Raw genomic sequence first — 16,787 nt, 5'->3', positions numbered from 1 at the left:
AATGTGTCTGTGTTTTGAGAATCCGCCATCTGGCCAGGGAGAAAGTGACCTTACATTGACCTACAATGTATATCTGGAGATAGGTTGAGTCTCCTTGGGTATGTCATCATCACCCATGCTTTGTCTACTCCGCTACCACCACGGCGCCATTACCGTGAGTACTCGTGGGTTATTTCGGGGGGAGGGGCGGTGGGGTAGCCTAATGGTTAAAGCATTGGCTCGTCACGCCGAAGACCCGGGTTCGAATCCCCACATAGGCACAATGTTTGAAGCCCATTTCTGGTGTCCCCCGCCGTGATGTTGCTGGAATATTGCTAAAAGCGGCGTAAAACCAAACTCAGTCAGTCAGTCAGCAGTTATTTCGGGGGGAGGAATATTGCAATGGTAAACACTACATTAAATTAATAAATTGGGGAATTTATATGCACATTCTCCCAATAGCAACAGCCCAAATGCTTTAGACCATTATTAATCTGATCAAGGACTCTTTAGAAGAGACAGGACTTGATTACCTTTTGTTTGTCAGATTTGCTGTTTCTCGAATGTTTGTGAAAGATTGTTCCATAGCATTGGTTCAGCGTTTTCGAATGACCTATCGCCATATGTTTTGGCACGCGACTTTCGTACTAAAGCAGATGTTGATCCACTGATCGAGGAAAACGTGCTGATTGGTACTGTCAGGTCGTTAAGATATGTAGGTATATTTACTGATCGTATGGAATAATTTCATGAAAATATGTATTGTCCTTCTATGCAGATTACCTTATTGGCCGATGGCTAGAATAGATTTAGGAGGTTAGAAAAGGGAGGTATTATTGTCTGCAATGAATGCATGGATCTTTTTCACGTATTTTTTTCTTTTCTAATTTTTAGGTTTATGATTACTTTATATAACAAGGTCTTCCACAGTTGATATCGCTTGAATGGTTTGAACAATGTCACGTAAATGTATCGCGGCGATGAAATCGTGCGTGTGTGCGTGCAGGTGACTGTAGGAGTCCGGACTTTCGCCGGCTTTACAGTTATAGCCCACAAAGATACCATCCCGCAGTTAGCATAGATACCCCACTCATCCAACATATTACTATATACAATGTCACAGAACAAACTTGATGAAAGCATATCCGCACTCATACGTTCCACATCTGAAGTTTACGCACAACGACCTTCTGTGTAGCGTGTAACGTCATTACTATTCATATAATAAACATCTGAAAACATTTGTTTAAAAAAAATGTTTATACCGTAACGGCTAACGTCACGCAGTTCCACCCAACCCATCAAACCGCGAAACGTCGACAGCCCCACGATGATTTACAGATAATATAGCCCTGTCTTATCATGAAATAACTGTCACTTTGCTATGGAGACGCGCCGATGACGTCATGTCATGACGCTGAATGTTGATACTGACAATGGGCGGTGCCGACACGTTGTATGATAGCTCTCATATCACCACTACATCTTCGGTTTTTGCAGCTTTCATCTCACTGTGTTGATTTACGCTTCTCTATCTTAAGTTCAGAGAAGGATAATGTGGACACGTCGATACTTATCAACACTTGCACTAAATCACGACATCAAACCAGGCTTCCAGCTTTGTAATTTAAGATATTGTTTTTTATAAGAAAAATATTTTTTGTTAATTAATGCATATTTTGAATACCTGTCCATTCAAATTCCACTTCACGCAAACGCCAACTTCATTTACCATTGATCCGCAAGATTGTCAATTAGATTATGACGCTATTACCTAATAGAAAAAGTTATGATAACTTTTCGTCATAAAGTCGATTTGGTGTATCATTAGATTGAATTAAACTCTCCTTGACAGCAACAGCCTTGTCTATATTAAGAAACGTGACCCGTCTGTCTTGATATTAATAACAGATCGATAGTGTTTTGTTTGGCTGTTCAATAATCTATCTTAAGCTTCATAACGTCTGATTTAGCTTAGAAGGAACTCAGCTATATGATGTACTGCATTTAATGTAAAACGGTGTTCAAATATTCCAGGTAGTCGGAGAGGCGTTGTGGGTACGTCGTCCACACGGCCATGTTGGTACGGTGCAATTTGTTTTGTTTATTCTGACGGTGTTATCTCTTTAAAGGGGGTCTCCGCTCGGGCAATTTGGGAGTCCTCGCTTGTCGCACAAACCAGAATTGTGGTGTGTATACGAGTCTGGTTGATCGGGATTACCGTAGCTGCATAGAGGGATTGTTTCAGTTGTCAATTCAAACATCGACACCCACACTGCAAAGAGGCAGCATGGCGAAAACATTGTCTCTTTTATGCAGATAACATTTAACATTTCAAAAACAAACAAAAAAAACCCCCAAAAATATGTTAAATCATATCCACATGGAGTTGCTGTTATGTGCAAAAAGGTTAGTTACATACCGATGGTTCTGATGCTGCTAGTGTTTCGATGAACGCGAAGCTGCTAATGTTCACGATGATGGTGATGGTGACGTGTGGTACTCAAGATAATCATGCTCAAGTTTGTAACGGTGATGCGATGAAGTTGATGATGATGATGATGATGATGATGATGATGAAATGTGCGGTCCTCATTACAATGATATTTAATATTTGAATAACGATAACGCCGATGTTGATTATGTCATTTATGATGATGAGGACGACGACGACGACGGCGACGATGATGATGATGATGGCAATGATATTGATAATGTTTGCTGCTGCTTATAATATAACTTTGTGACAATGATGTTAATCTTACGGTTGCTACAAAATGGGGGTATTACACCATACATAATTGAAGAAGAGTTGTGTGGAATCTGTAACCGATGCCTTAACTTTATAACGTATTAAAACTCCAAAACATCTTCCTTTGATATTTTACATTTGATAACTCAAATGTTTTACTCATAACATGAAACACTTAAGATGAGCAGAAATATGCAATGCATTAGCAGTTGCCAACATGATCTGTATCCCGTGTTTCCCATTTTGGACTTCAAAGGATATTTGATATTATCATTTCATCCTTCATTATTGCATTTATCTTTACCCATGGACGTTATTAAATGATTTATGTCACTGCATATATTTATACCACCTCTGACAGGTCACACGCGTGGAAGATTTGAATATTTTAAGCCTTCAAGGTCATTCCAGTGTCGAGTGTAGTACAGGGCAGTTAACAATCTAGGTCAGATGTAACACAGATAGTTTTCCATTTCAGTGTATAAATTCTGGCGTGCTTATGATCGCTTATCTCACCGTGTTTATTTTCATTTGTAATAGTGTACCGCTTATACGTATATATGGGAGGGAAAACAATTATAGTATTGCATAATGTTTCCATGAAAGTGTCACTACTACTACTACTACTACTACTACTACTACTACTACTACTACTACTACTACTTCGTGCAACTATTGCTACTACTACCACTGCTGCTGTTCCTATTACTGCTACTACTACTGCTACTACTACTACTACTACTACTACTACTACTACTACTACTACTACTACTACCACTACTGCTACTACTACTACTTACGACTACTACTATTATATGATCAATGCTACTGATGACATGATGGCTGAGTACTGATGATGATGATGATGATGATGATGATGATGATGATGATGATGATGATGATGATGATGATGATGATGATGCGGACTTTTTCAACACCACAAATATTTCTTCTTTGCTAACATACGGTGCATTCCAGCTGATAAACTCAAGCCACAGAGAAAACCCAGCCTTTAACTTAAAGTTATAAAAGCGCCGTATCTATAACACAGAGCAGCGAAATCAGTACTTTCTACACCCCGCCTGTACCCTTGCAAAGATCCTGTCATGACCTGGCGGCGTTCCCAACCGCGACGATGTCGCCAACAACGTGCACGCACAGAGGGAGGTACACACACAACAGGCGCTGATAAGACAACAGGGAAACAGCACGTGCACCTCCCCTTTCACGATCTTGAATCAGCGTGTGTGATCCCAACCCCCTCCCATCACACGTAGCCCACCCTCCCACCCAGGGATAATACATGTTCTGTCTTAAAGTTCACGTCCCTCGTTACTTCTCGCATGTCGACAAGCTAACACCCATCATATAAATATTTGCGGCCCTAACAATCATTCATAACAGCATTGTAAACACGAAGCATCCCCTGATCTTTGGAAGTGAGATGACGAAAGTTAACAGTTGAAGCTGTGAAACATGTAATCTGTTTGTACTCCTCAATCTATACAAATAACAGTGTACACAGATTCTCGTGTTTTCAAGTAAGGAACATCCAAAGAATCCGTTCAGAACACTTATCCAGGAATTTAAGGCTGTTCGATGTACATGCCCAATCCGCCAAGCCTTCGGTGAAGTTACCCGAGAAGATACTGGTTCGAATTGTCTTTTTAGCAATCTATCTTGTCGTTAAATATGTCTTTAAATGTGCCAGTACGTCCAATCTAAGTGAAAAGCAGCATTGGATCCGAGCACCAATTCCAAATAGCAGCGAGGTAAATGTTACTACTTGAAGCCGCGGTCACATCTTACGGTCATGAATGTTGTTGACCGTAATTCACTTGAACGTAGTTCACCGCAGTGCTACTAAGAGGAACTAGAAGTAGGTTGGAAGTAGTAGTAAACCGTAGTTTTATCGTAGTGCCATGTTACCATGGTGTACTACGGTCAACACAACAGTGCAGTAGGGTCAATTACGGTCTACTAGGGAGAACTAGGGTCAACCACGTTCAAACTACGGTGACACTAGGGTCTTGGCATTCAAGCTAACCGTAGAGGTATTTTGAACATGTTGAACAGTTTTGGGGTCTAACCACGGCCAAATCATGGGTTTGCTAATGCTGCGTTTACACTAAGCCACGATTAGGCCACCATTAGGCCTACCCGACGCGAACCAAATATCGTAGTAGATCTTCATGATCGTGGAACATTTTGTTTATTTTTCCCTTTCTTGACGCTCTTTCACGGTTTCATACGCTCTGATTGGATCTGTTACGCATTCTTACGATTGGGTATCCGATCAGTTACACTTCAATGGAGATCTGTTGCGAATATTTGACGATCTGTAGCGACTTTTTACCATCATCACGATTTGAGTATACGATCTGTTGCGAGATCTGTTTTGAGACGTTCATAACGATCTGCTACTTTTTGTAACCTTCTGGTAAGACACAGAAGGGCGATTAAACACGATTGTGACACGATTCTCGGACATCATGAGTTACTTTAGAGCCCTTTCCTTTGCCCTTTCCCTATTTCGATCCCATCTCCTATATTCTACAATGAAAATAGTGTGATATGGCTTGCAGTTTGATCACAATGAATTTCGTCTGGCAGCGTGACACAATTTATAGGGAAGCGCACCAAACGCAGAAGAACGTGTCGCAGCACAAAGGCGCGTAATAGATCGTGACGGGTCGAGATAGTTCGTGTAAGTTATTCGTTGTGCAGTGTGTTAATAAGTTCATAGAAATGCATTGAATCGTATTATATCGAGATAGATTGTGTACAACGTGACACAGCGCAGGAGCTCTTAATAGAATCGTAATAGATCTTTATAGAATCGCAGTAGATCTTGGTAGAATCGTGGGGCAATGGGAACTAACATCTCATACTCGTTATTACGATGTATTGCGATCATCCCGACACGCTCCATTGCGATTCTTCACGCTTTCTCACGCTTTTATACGATTTGTTCCGATGCCCACACCCTACTACGCAGTACTACGTTTTGAAACGATAGCTAAGAAAGTCGGCATGATCGTGGCAATATATTAAACATGTTTAATATTTTGCCACGATTATCAAGATGCCTCACGATCATGGAAATCTCTTACGATCACCACGATTTGGATCTGCGATCTTTCACGCTTTACAAGATGAGTTACGATTTTTAAAAAAACCCCCCCCATCCGAATCGTGGCCATCGTAGCCTAATCGTGGCCTAGTGTAAACGCATCATGAAGTTCAAAGTATGGTCATAACTACGGTGATCTACGTTGAACTACGCTTAAATACGTCTAACTACGTTTAACTAAGGTCAAATACGGTCTACTACAGTCTGCCACGTTCATCACCCACTGTCATGTACGGTACTTGCGTAACTTCGACTATTTCATCCCCGGGAGGGAACGGTGGTAAAAGCGTTCGCTCGTCACGCCGAAGATCCGGGTTCGATTTTCCCACCAGGATACAATGGGTGAAGTCCATTTGTAAGAGTCATATTCACAACATCTAATATCTACCCGGAAGTTCCGGGTTAGTAAACGTTTTCAGCACTCTATACAGGTATCAAGACCAATGAAGATCCTGGTTAATATACGTTTTCAACACTCTATACAGGTACTTAAGACCCGTGGAGATCCTGGTTAGAATTGGTCTTCAACAACCCATGCATGTTTTCAGAGGCGACTTACGGGGTTGGGTAGTCAGAATCGCTGACTTGGTTGACACGTGTCATCGTATTCCAATTGTGTCGATCGATGCTCATGCTGTTGATCGCTGGATTGTCAGGTCCAGACTCTATTATTTGCAGACCGCCGCCATATTGCTGAGTGTGGCGTTAAACAAGATAACGACAAAAATAACCACCTCATTATATTACGGTATTTTGTTATCTATAAATGTGAATGTCATCTACAATCTCAGGACTCACAAAATGTGTAGTGTGAAGTACGATTTTGATTTATTTGGTGATTATTAATCGAAATTATTTTCAGTCATTTCGCTCAGGATTTTCAGCGCATCTAAGGTTAGTGACGAACCAGGAGATAGTTAATCTATTGTTTAGGTGAAACGCACTGTCCTATAGTTCGAGCGCTATTTTCCAAAAGGAGCTCTTTCATACCAGAAAACAATTATCCTCTGTTTTTTAGGGCAATTTACCTAAAGGACATTCCCACACTTGGCAATAAATGCCTTATAGTTTGAGCGCAGCTCTTCAAAGCCAGGAATAATTGCTCTGTTAGCAACAACTCAAACCTTTTTGCCATTCCAGGAAATAATTGTCTTACAGTTTGAGTGTAACTGCCCAAAACACTTTTACTCCTTCGTAAATGTCTTATAGTTCACGGGCAACTGCTCTATATATAGACTAAGGCTTAGTCTCTGAATATATATAATTTTGATAGTAACAAACAAGCCCATTTATATTGAAAAGGAGCCCTAGGGAGACTGAGGAAATCTAGACTTGCTTTATTTAGGGCTTTAGCACTGCAGAGAGGGCTTGGCAGTAGGGAAATTAATGTGGTTCAGGGACTGTGAGACAGACTACTCTATATACTGCAAGTACAGTTAGTCCAGGAACTAACGGTCCTGTAGTTTGCGCGCAGCTTCTCAAAGCACTAATAAAGTGCAAGAAGTAATTGCCCTACAGTACAGGAATAACTACTCAAAGCATTTAGCCATATTGATTCTAAGAAATATTTGTCGTATGGTTTGAGTGCAATTGCTCGGAGCCCTATAATGAGCGGGAAGTAATTACCTATAATGTGTGGGAATAACTACTCAAAGACTTTTGCCATTCCGGGAAATAATTGTCGTGCAGTTTGAGTGCAACAGCTCAAAGCCCTATTAAAGTACAGGAAGCAATTGCTCTACAGTTTAAGAGCACTCCTCAAAGACTTCTGCCATTCCGGGAAATAATTGTCATATTGTTTGAGTGCAACAGCTCAAAGTCCAAATAAAGTACAGGAAGTAATTGCCATATAGTTTAAGAGCACTATTCAAAGCTTTGGCCATTCAGGGAAATAATTGTTGTACAGTTTGAGTGCAACAGCTCAAAGCCCTATAAAAGTGCAGGAAGTAATTGCCCTATAGCTTAGGAGTAACCAGCTCAAAACCTTTTGCCATTCCAAGAAATAATTGTCGTAAAGTTTGAGTGCAACTGCCCAAGGCACTATACTTCTTCCAGGAAGTAAGCGTCCTACAGCTTCAGCACAACCTCTCTAAGAGCTATTCTCAGTCCAGGAAGTAAATGTCCAACACATAGAAAGACAGGAATGCATCATAAAACAACAAGAAAGAAAGGTCTCTGCATAGTTAACGTGTCTTGCTCGAAGATGCACTTGAAACCGTCATCTCGTTATGGAAGAGATCTTCTGGGTCAATGTTGAAGACGGTGTATAACGTTCCCCTTGTCAATGACTTCAAACGCTTTCAGCTCCTAGCCCAGTGCTGTGGTCGAGACTGTAACTGAAGCGGTACCGGTCCGTTTTAGCCAATCCCCCAACCTCCCCTATACCCTCCCTACTCAGGCGTGACATTTGCCTCTCCCCTCTCCCTGTCTCTCTTCCCTGACACTAGCTGCCTGTTTCAATCATATCCACTCACAAAATCAAACAGGTTGCCAAATATATTTTTCTTGTTGTGTGGTATATAGCGATTTGGCACAGTTCGAGAGAACGCTAGACGGTCCGTGTGGGTGCAGGTGAACCGTGAGTATGGTTTGTCCAGACACAGTCACCTTCTTCGAAGCCTGCGTCGGCTTGAGCGACTGACGTGGCTTGGATGGTGTTGATACCGTTGATGTGGTTGCAATGTGATTATAATGAGGTCTCCCCCATACAAAGCAGGTGAGGAGTTGAATGGTTTTCTCGCAGACCAAGAGCTCAGTAGCAAGTACAGAGAAATACTCTATTTGTTGTGTAAATAAATAAATGGTATTGTTGTTTGTTTTTTATCAAACTCACCTGACCTATATTCAATGCTTTCCATGGCAATGCAGTTATAAAGTATTTTAACGCCACGTGCGTGAACGGTGTTGCAAACGGGAATGTTAATGTATCGTGAAATCCTTTTCTAAATGTGTCTGATACTATAACATTACGTCGGTTGCTGTGGTAGTGGGGGGTTGGATAGTTGGTTGTCCAGTGCACGGAGTTTACGAGTAGTCTAGAGTTGAACTAGAGTAGTGTGTGTGTGGTGGTGGTGTGGGGGGGGTTTGGGGTGATCGGGTGATCAGACAGTCAGGGGATAGGTTAGTTGGTAGGCAGGGTAGGACCATCAGCTGGTCGAACTGTCCGATAGTCAAGGATCATTGGATGGTCGAAGACGTTTGCGAGATCGATGGTCATAGTAGGGTGTCCGGGCGATGGTCCTGATGGAGGATGGTCGGGTGGTTGGGTGACCAGGGCTGTCTATCACCTTGGTTACCACCAACTCAATAAGTGATCTGATACACAGGTACCGATCAGCAAGCCATGCTTGTGGTAAAAGGCGACCAACGGGATCAAGCTCGCTGACTTGTTTGACACGTGTCTTCGTATCCCATTTGTGTGCATCGATGCTCATGCTGTTGATCACTGGATTGTCTGGTCCAGACTCGTTTATCTATAGACCGCCGCTATATAGCTGGAATATTGCTGAGTGCGGCGTTAACGTGCTAAGTAAGATTTGAGAATAAACTTTCGGCCATTCAACGCTAAGACCTCTGCGCTATTTTAAAAAAAAAAATTGACGCCACTCAGCGACGTTCATTATACATGACGCTCATCTGTAAATTACTGAACGAATCTGGACCAGACAATCCAGTGGTTGACATCATGAGCATCGATCTACGCAGTGGACGGAAATGATGACATTTATTAGCATGTCTGACCACCTGATGCGGTAAGTCACTACTTAGACAAAATGGTTCCTTAAGACCAATTCTAACCCGGATCTTGCCTGGACAATATACAAGCAATATATTAAACAACCAACCAACGTATCCCATACATGACTACTGACTCTCTGTACATGTATACCATGATGTATGGATACCGACATATATATGTATCTTGATACATAGGTTCCGATTCTATATATATCCCGATACGAGGCTCCTCACTCTGATACGTGGGCCTTTAAACATCGGGTGCCCAAATCAATGATAACTAAGCACATATCAAACAATATATTTAATTTACGTTACGGTATTTAATTCAATGTGTTTAGAAGGCTTGGAAAATCATGCTTTAATATCAGTTATTACTGACATTACCATGAATAACCATTATCAGAGGCATGTAAACCGCCTCCGTGGTGTAGTGGTTAGAGCGTCCGCCCGGAGAGTGGAAGGTCGCGGATTCGATACCCGGCCGCGTCATACCAAAAGACGTTAAAATATGGTACTTGTTTGTCCCTGCCTTGCGCTCGGCATGAATGGGTACAACAAGGACTGGTCGGCTCGGAGTCAGTATAATGTGTCTGAGTGGGGTATTCATGCTTCACTGCGGCATGGTATCTCAGTGGGCTAGCACTATAAAACCAGCTTCAGTCTGGGCTAGTACAAACAGCCGCACTTACACATACATACGCATGCAGGTCGTCATATGAACGAAATATTCTCAAGCACGACGTTAAACCCAATTTCACCTCACCTCACCATCAGAGGCATGTGCAATATGGATGTGCCGTGATATGTACCGTTAGAAATATCGGTGATGGTATAACATATCACCACGTATGGAATTAATGATACATTCTAATTGTGCTTTTTGTTCAACGCCGCAATATTCCAACCATATGACGGCGTCTTGCAGATACTTGAGTTGAGACCAAACAATCCAGTGATTGTAATCGTGTGCAACGAACCACGTGAGTTACGATGGCACGACATCAACGAAGTCACCGAGCGTGACCACCCGATCTGCTGAGTCGCCTCCTCACGGAGAAATACATATGCTATTTACATACAAACTAACGATGTCACCCTATACCGCAAACGCACATACCAGGAACACGAATCATTTACAACCTCGACACACGCTCCCTGTATACATGTTAGGTAAATAACTGTAAACAGAAAATTGTCTGTTGATAATATCGACAGTCCCCCTTTAAAAATGAGTCTTATGAAATTCTTAAAAAAAGTTTAAACTATGCTGTCTTGAACGATCCAGACATTCTACACTGACAACGTGCCATTTGTAGGCTATTCTGGCTGCCAGTTTTTCCAGCCCCTTACGGGATGAAGTTTCAAGTCTGTTGACGAGTTTTTTCATTCCGATTATGTTGAGCTATTATCCCAGCAGTAGATGTGACAACACCGCCGCCGACTACGGCCTTGCATTGAAGGGCCGATCACCTTACTGTTGCTAGTTAGAGCGGTATTAAAGGTTCCGGTGAACGGCTGTATACGCTGGCCTGATTACCGAGCAGAATATGCCGTCTGTTCACAGGTATGTAAACCTTTCACAAAGATCACACAAGAGGAAAGCAGCATACCGTCTACACTTCACCTTGTCTACTATCTACATGTGTGTGGATGCATGTTTTCTTGGCTGCCTTCCCTTATAGAAATATGACCAAGATGTCAACAATTCTTGGAATTCTCCACCGAATCCAACTGCAATGGTTGTGTTTATTTGCCATGCGTTGAAGACATTGTTGCTAATGACAAGAGCCACCGACCTTCATTAAGTAAATGTTAAACTCAAGTCAAGTTTCGCAAGCTGTTCCCTTGTTTCTCCGAGATTTCAGACGCGCAGGTAAACATCATCTCAAGTGAAATTATTTATTTAAAAATTTATTTTAAATATTTATTAATTTTTAATTCTTTTTAAAAATACACATTCAAAATGTGGTTTGGAATTGTTTCTATAAAATATGCTGGACAAGCATGTTTCCCATTAAAAACAAGAATGTGATAACGGTACTGTTTCCTGCTAAATGTCTCTTTACGATATTAGTACAAAATATTAAATGAAATATTGATTTATCTGGTATCTGCCTTAATAAAGATTAGTATAATGGTCAGCATTGATTGATGTTTCTATGTTCAGTCAGTACCACTTTAAACGAGGAAAGTGTTGTATGGACAAATTATGAGGCTGCCCATCCATTTTACGACACGGTAGAGTGCCTTTTAATGCGTTACCTGATATCGGTACTCGTCACCTGTAGCACAGTGAGCTATTTGACATTGAAAGTTGAACATCTTAACTTAATTATTTTCTTAGAACTATTAGATATTTTTGTAATAACTGATAAAACTATATCGATCAATTTTACAGATCTTATACATGATCAGGTACTCTTTAAGGAAAGTGCGTCGATAGATTTAGGGATAATAAAATATGCCTCCCTAATTGTGCTTTTCTGCCTCTCGACTCGTCTTGGGCGTATTGCCGAACACATCACCTCACAAACTGTAAATTCGTAGAAATTTTCCAAACAGGTTGGTGAACATTACACACCATACGATCTAACTGATTCAACAGCCCCAACATACACACACTCACACACCTCCACAATCACGTGTTACCTTTGTTGTCGTGTCCCAGGTGTGGAGCACCTCTGCCTGAGTGTTCCGTTAATACAGACACTAGCTCCATGAGGAAATGGGGCTGAGAGTCGCTACCCACGCTGATCCTGTACGGCGTATACCATCCCTCGCCGGTGTATAGTATGTGGGTAGCCCGACCCCTCCGCCGGCGCCGTCGGGACACACAGCAGCTCGAGCCCTAGGGTCGGGGAATTGGATGATGCTCAGTCTGCCCCTCAGACATCACAGGTGGGTCATCCTTCACTGATATTTTTTATAAGACTAACTTCCTCATACCGGAACCTCTCCATTGCGGAATTTTGTTGTTTTAACGTTGTTTGGTGTTTACGTTATAGTAATTGAGGCTTTTATTTTTACACGTTTAGATTTAGAATAGAAAACGTCGATTAGGCGGGGTAGGTATTCTGTGTTTGTTAAACCGCTTATGTCTCGCGAGTGAGTATATAGGAAAGTTAGTTAAGTTCCTACGTTGTCAGACATAGCAGCGTTATATTCAGTTTCAGGTGATACAGATAATTATACATTTGTACTTACGACAAACATACTTTTGGAGGTTTGTAAATAAGGTGCTGTAATGGAACTATTGCCTGTTCGGTTTGGTGGTTTTTTCATAACTTGAATTTTCCAAATTAAATCTTGAATTACGTGTAACGGTTTCGCTTAAATATAAACATGAGATAAGCATATTATGTGAATATGCAAGTCTTCCCTGTTTCAGAGAACGGTGAGTGCAGTGCATATATTTTGTGATATCAACGCTTAACAATAACTCCCGCATACTTTCTGCGTCGGTTTTGAATCTGCTCGTATATTGCGTTCATTTTAAAACTTCTCGTATGTACCCGTATTCTACGTACGTTTCTACTGTGCTTGATCGTTCAATAAGTTTATTTGTTTCTTGTTTAACCAACTTAGCAATGTTTCCGGCTATAAGAAGGCGGCTTGTAAATACGTATTGCACGAAGGGTTCTACTTTGCACGACTATACGTACGTTGCAAATGTATTCTTATTCAACGTACGTTCCACATGTATTCTACGTACGCTTCGAGTGTGCCCGAATCATACCGTAACTTTTCTGCTGTTTCAGTAATTACGGATCCACTTATTCTGCGTATCTTTCAAATGTCCCCGTATTCTACGTACGTTTCTTATGTGTTCTTATCAAACGTACATTCCAAAGGAGTTTGTATTATACGTACGTTTCAAATGTATTCGTTCTGCGTACACTCTACTGTTAGGCATTGTTATACATACGCATTCCTAATATTATATTACACAGTAAGTATTTGACGTTTTAAATTCACCACACTATTTAATTAGTTGATGTTATCTAAATTATATTCCTCCCCATGTTCCGCCTCAGAGGCACGAGAGTCCCGGTCCTCTCAGACGCCACGATTGGCTGTGCAGAGTTATTTCCCTTGGATACGCCAGAAACCTATGATCACGAATTCAGCATTGTCCTGATTGTGTATCTAAGCCCATGAGCATATGCCCGTGAGTTTCAAGGAAGAGGTCAGTATCTGATGCCTCAATCACTTTGACCTAATTCACTCACTCACTCACTTAGGGTTCGGCCGCGGCACTTCCTCACAATTACTGAACGACTCAGCTACACGCAACTGTGATATATATCAGTTATTTGGGATGCATATCCAGTCATGTAACTGTGACTGTGGAGTTTATCATGATACTGGATGTCCATGTCATGTGTTTCCAAATAGGCAAACAAATATTCAAACCACCACTCACAAATCACTTGAGTAGAGTATACGATAATACATTGCCACAGGCTCAGTCCCTGCGACAATCATTGTTAATGATGCCGCCATGAACTGCCACCATGTACTTTATATTCCATATGGTAAGTGTTCCTCAATTGCTACATAAAACATTTTATTATAAAAGTCATCGACAGACTATCAGTTCATACGTTGTCATAGTTTCACATAAATTCTTTGACATGGTAAGTTTTCATGAATTGCCACTGTGACATTTTAACATGAATGCAATGAAATACGACCACTTCATGAGTTGCCACAGTTCCACATAGTGCGTGTTCGTGAACATAACGTCGATGACATTGTTAAAAGTTCATGAAGGTTCACAGTTTAACATACATTCGTTTACTTGTCTGTGATCAGGACCTGCCACTGATTACCATCAAGTCGTTATTATTGTATATAGCTTTTACAATGAACCGAGAGCATGTGTTATATTGTGTGCTGAGTGGGTTAGACGGCTGACTTTTGTGCTGGCGATAAAGTACCTGACTCTGTGGGTGTGGGTTCGAACCCGGGATGGGACTCAACCCAACTAAAGTATTAGAATCTGTGTAATCCCAGATATAACATATGTTACAGTTGACCACTTTCTAAATGGCGTTGTGTATTCATATTGAACAGAGAATACGAGATATTAGGCTTCAGAAACATTAATTTTGGTTATGTGTCATGGTGCTATTGCTGCTGGTCAGGTTGGAAGTTTTCTGGTCCCACTTTCTGCAGTGTGTCACAGTCGAGGTATGTCAGACACTCGGGGGGAAGCAACATGTGTCATGTGGTTTTCTGCCGGAAATACTCAGCTGACTCGCTCCCCGTCAGCCCCTGCTTCCTCAATGATAGTACTGAGCTCCGTCTACTGTGAAACGGTGTTTAGGTTGGTGCAGCGGCATCCTGACACACACGATCTACCAGTTTATACTTCGTATTTCTCACAAACGGATTGTTTGAATAAGGCCGTATTGTACGATGTGGTTTCATATAGACAGAATATATTATTGTTATACGTGTGATTTGATAAGAAGGTATTTTGGCAGCGTAATGGACCGGAATAACTTTGCAAAGGTCACTGCGGTGCATTTGTTTCTGTCATGAGGACATAATCTGTCGATATGATGCAATGTTGATTGAGCATGCATTTTCGTTCATTGATGGAAAGAGAGAGACTTCATGGCATGCGTTATACCAATCATCATGCTTTGAATAATTAATGTGTGTGTGTTGTTGCTGCTGTTGTCGTTGTTGTTGTTGTTGTTGTTGGACGCCCCTCTCAACAACGTCTCCCGCTATATTACGGCTGTCTATAAATATTCGTGTATGGAACAGACAATCCAATGATTGACGTCATCAGCATCAATCTGAGCTATTAGGATTACATGGCTTTCATCAACAAAGTCAGAGATCAGAGAACCTGGCAACGTGATCCCCTTAGGCGCCTCCTCCGAAAAGCATGGGTTCCTGAAGACCAATTCTAACCTGGATCTTCACAGGAAATATTTGTTCTAAGGCTGCCGACTGGGGTCTTTTGTCACCTGGCCCCCATCGTGACTGTCATGGTGTCAGATGAGGATAAAAGATTATCATAATTATATGTCCTTATATGTACAACAGTTATACATACCAGAAATATACACAACCATCAAGCCCGTGGACATCACAGGAACTTGGGGACGGAACTGAGCACCCATGCTGGTCGTAAGAAACGTCCAAACGGATCGAGTGGTCAGCCTAGGTGACTTATTCACCCCGACAACATGGAGCGTTCCTTACAATATCAATCACAGGATTGTTTGGTCCAGGTTCGATTATCTACGGGCCGTGTAATATAGTGGGACAGAGCTGAGTGCGACAAATGACAAATCAAATCAATACTAACCTCGGGGAATGCTGTGTTTGAGTTGAAATCGGGGTAGAAATTGTGTTCCAATTCATTTTGGTTTAGGTGAGACATTGGGGTTAGGCGGACTGGGTGCGTGGCGAGTTTTGCTTTGTTTTGCTTGGGCAGGGTAAGGTGGAGGGGTGCCGACAGTATTGGGGATAACAAGTTTATATGTGGGTACTACAGGGCGGCATACATACATACATACATACATACATACATACATACATACATACATACATACATACATACATACATACATACATACATACATACATACATACATACATACATACATACATACACACACACATACATACACACACACACACATACATACATACATACATACATACATACATACATACATACATACATACATACACACACACACACACACACACACACACACATACACACACACATACATACATACATACATACATACATACAAACATACATACATACATACATACATACATACATAATCAATATATAATGTAGGGCATACATGACACGATTTTATGGATAGCAACTTCTTTTTATATTTTATACAACGTATCAGAGCTAATACTTGCTTTCATAAAGACTTCAGTGGCAAGTTGTAAATGGGCATCAATTCTAATCCGTATAATGTGTCATATGCAGAATACGTCATAATAAATATGTCCCTTTATAATACCATGGCGTACTACACAACGCAGTGACAAGCATAAATACCGACCTTGTGTCTGATAACACAAGACACAATCAACATTCCGGCATATATGTAAATCGATCCAGTGAACTACGGGGATTAACCCTGACACACTGTGTGATATATATCCCATTGTGTAGGTTCAGAGCGTACA

At 41.3% G+C, this 16,787-nt stretch overlaps 1 protein-coding gene across 1 annotated transcript in view; it reads left to right on the top strand.

Moving 5' to 3' along the window:
• Nucleotides 1-12,459: 12,459 nt before the first annotated feature.
• Nucleotides 12,460-16,787, top strand: part of LOC124275645 (fibroblast growth factor 18-like) — an 89,394-nt gene continuing 85,066 nt past the window's right edge. Inside the window, exon 1 of the mRNA XM_046711252.1 lies at nucleotides 12,460-12,503. Within this exon, the coding sequence (XP_046567208.1) occupies nucleotides 12,472-12,503 (32 nt within the window). The 5' untranslated portion in view covers nucleotides 12,460-12,471. The remainder of the gene's footprint in view (nucleotides 12,504-16,787) is intronic.

Source organism: Haliotis rubra, unplaced genomic scaffold, assembly GCF_003918875.1.
Source record: "Haliotis rubra isolate DU_JTF1 unplaced genomic scaffold, ASM391887v1 Scf200, whole genome shotgun sequence".
NCBI classification, from domain to species: Eukaryota; Metazoa; Mollusca; class Gastropoda; order Lepetellida; family Haliotidae; genus Haliotis; species Haliotis rubra.
The sequence above is the reverse complement of the archived record's forward strand: the minus strand, read 5'-3'. Positions and strand labels throughout refer to the sequence as shown.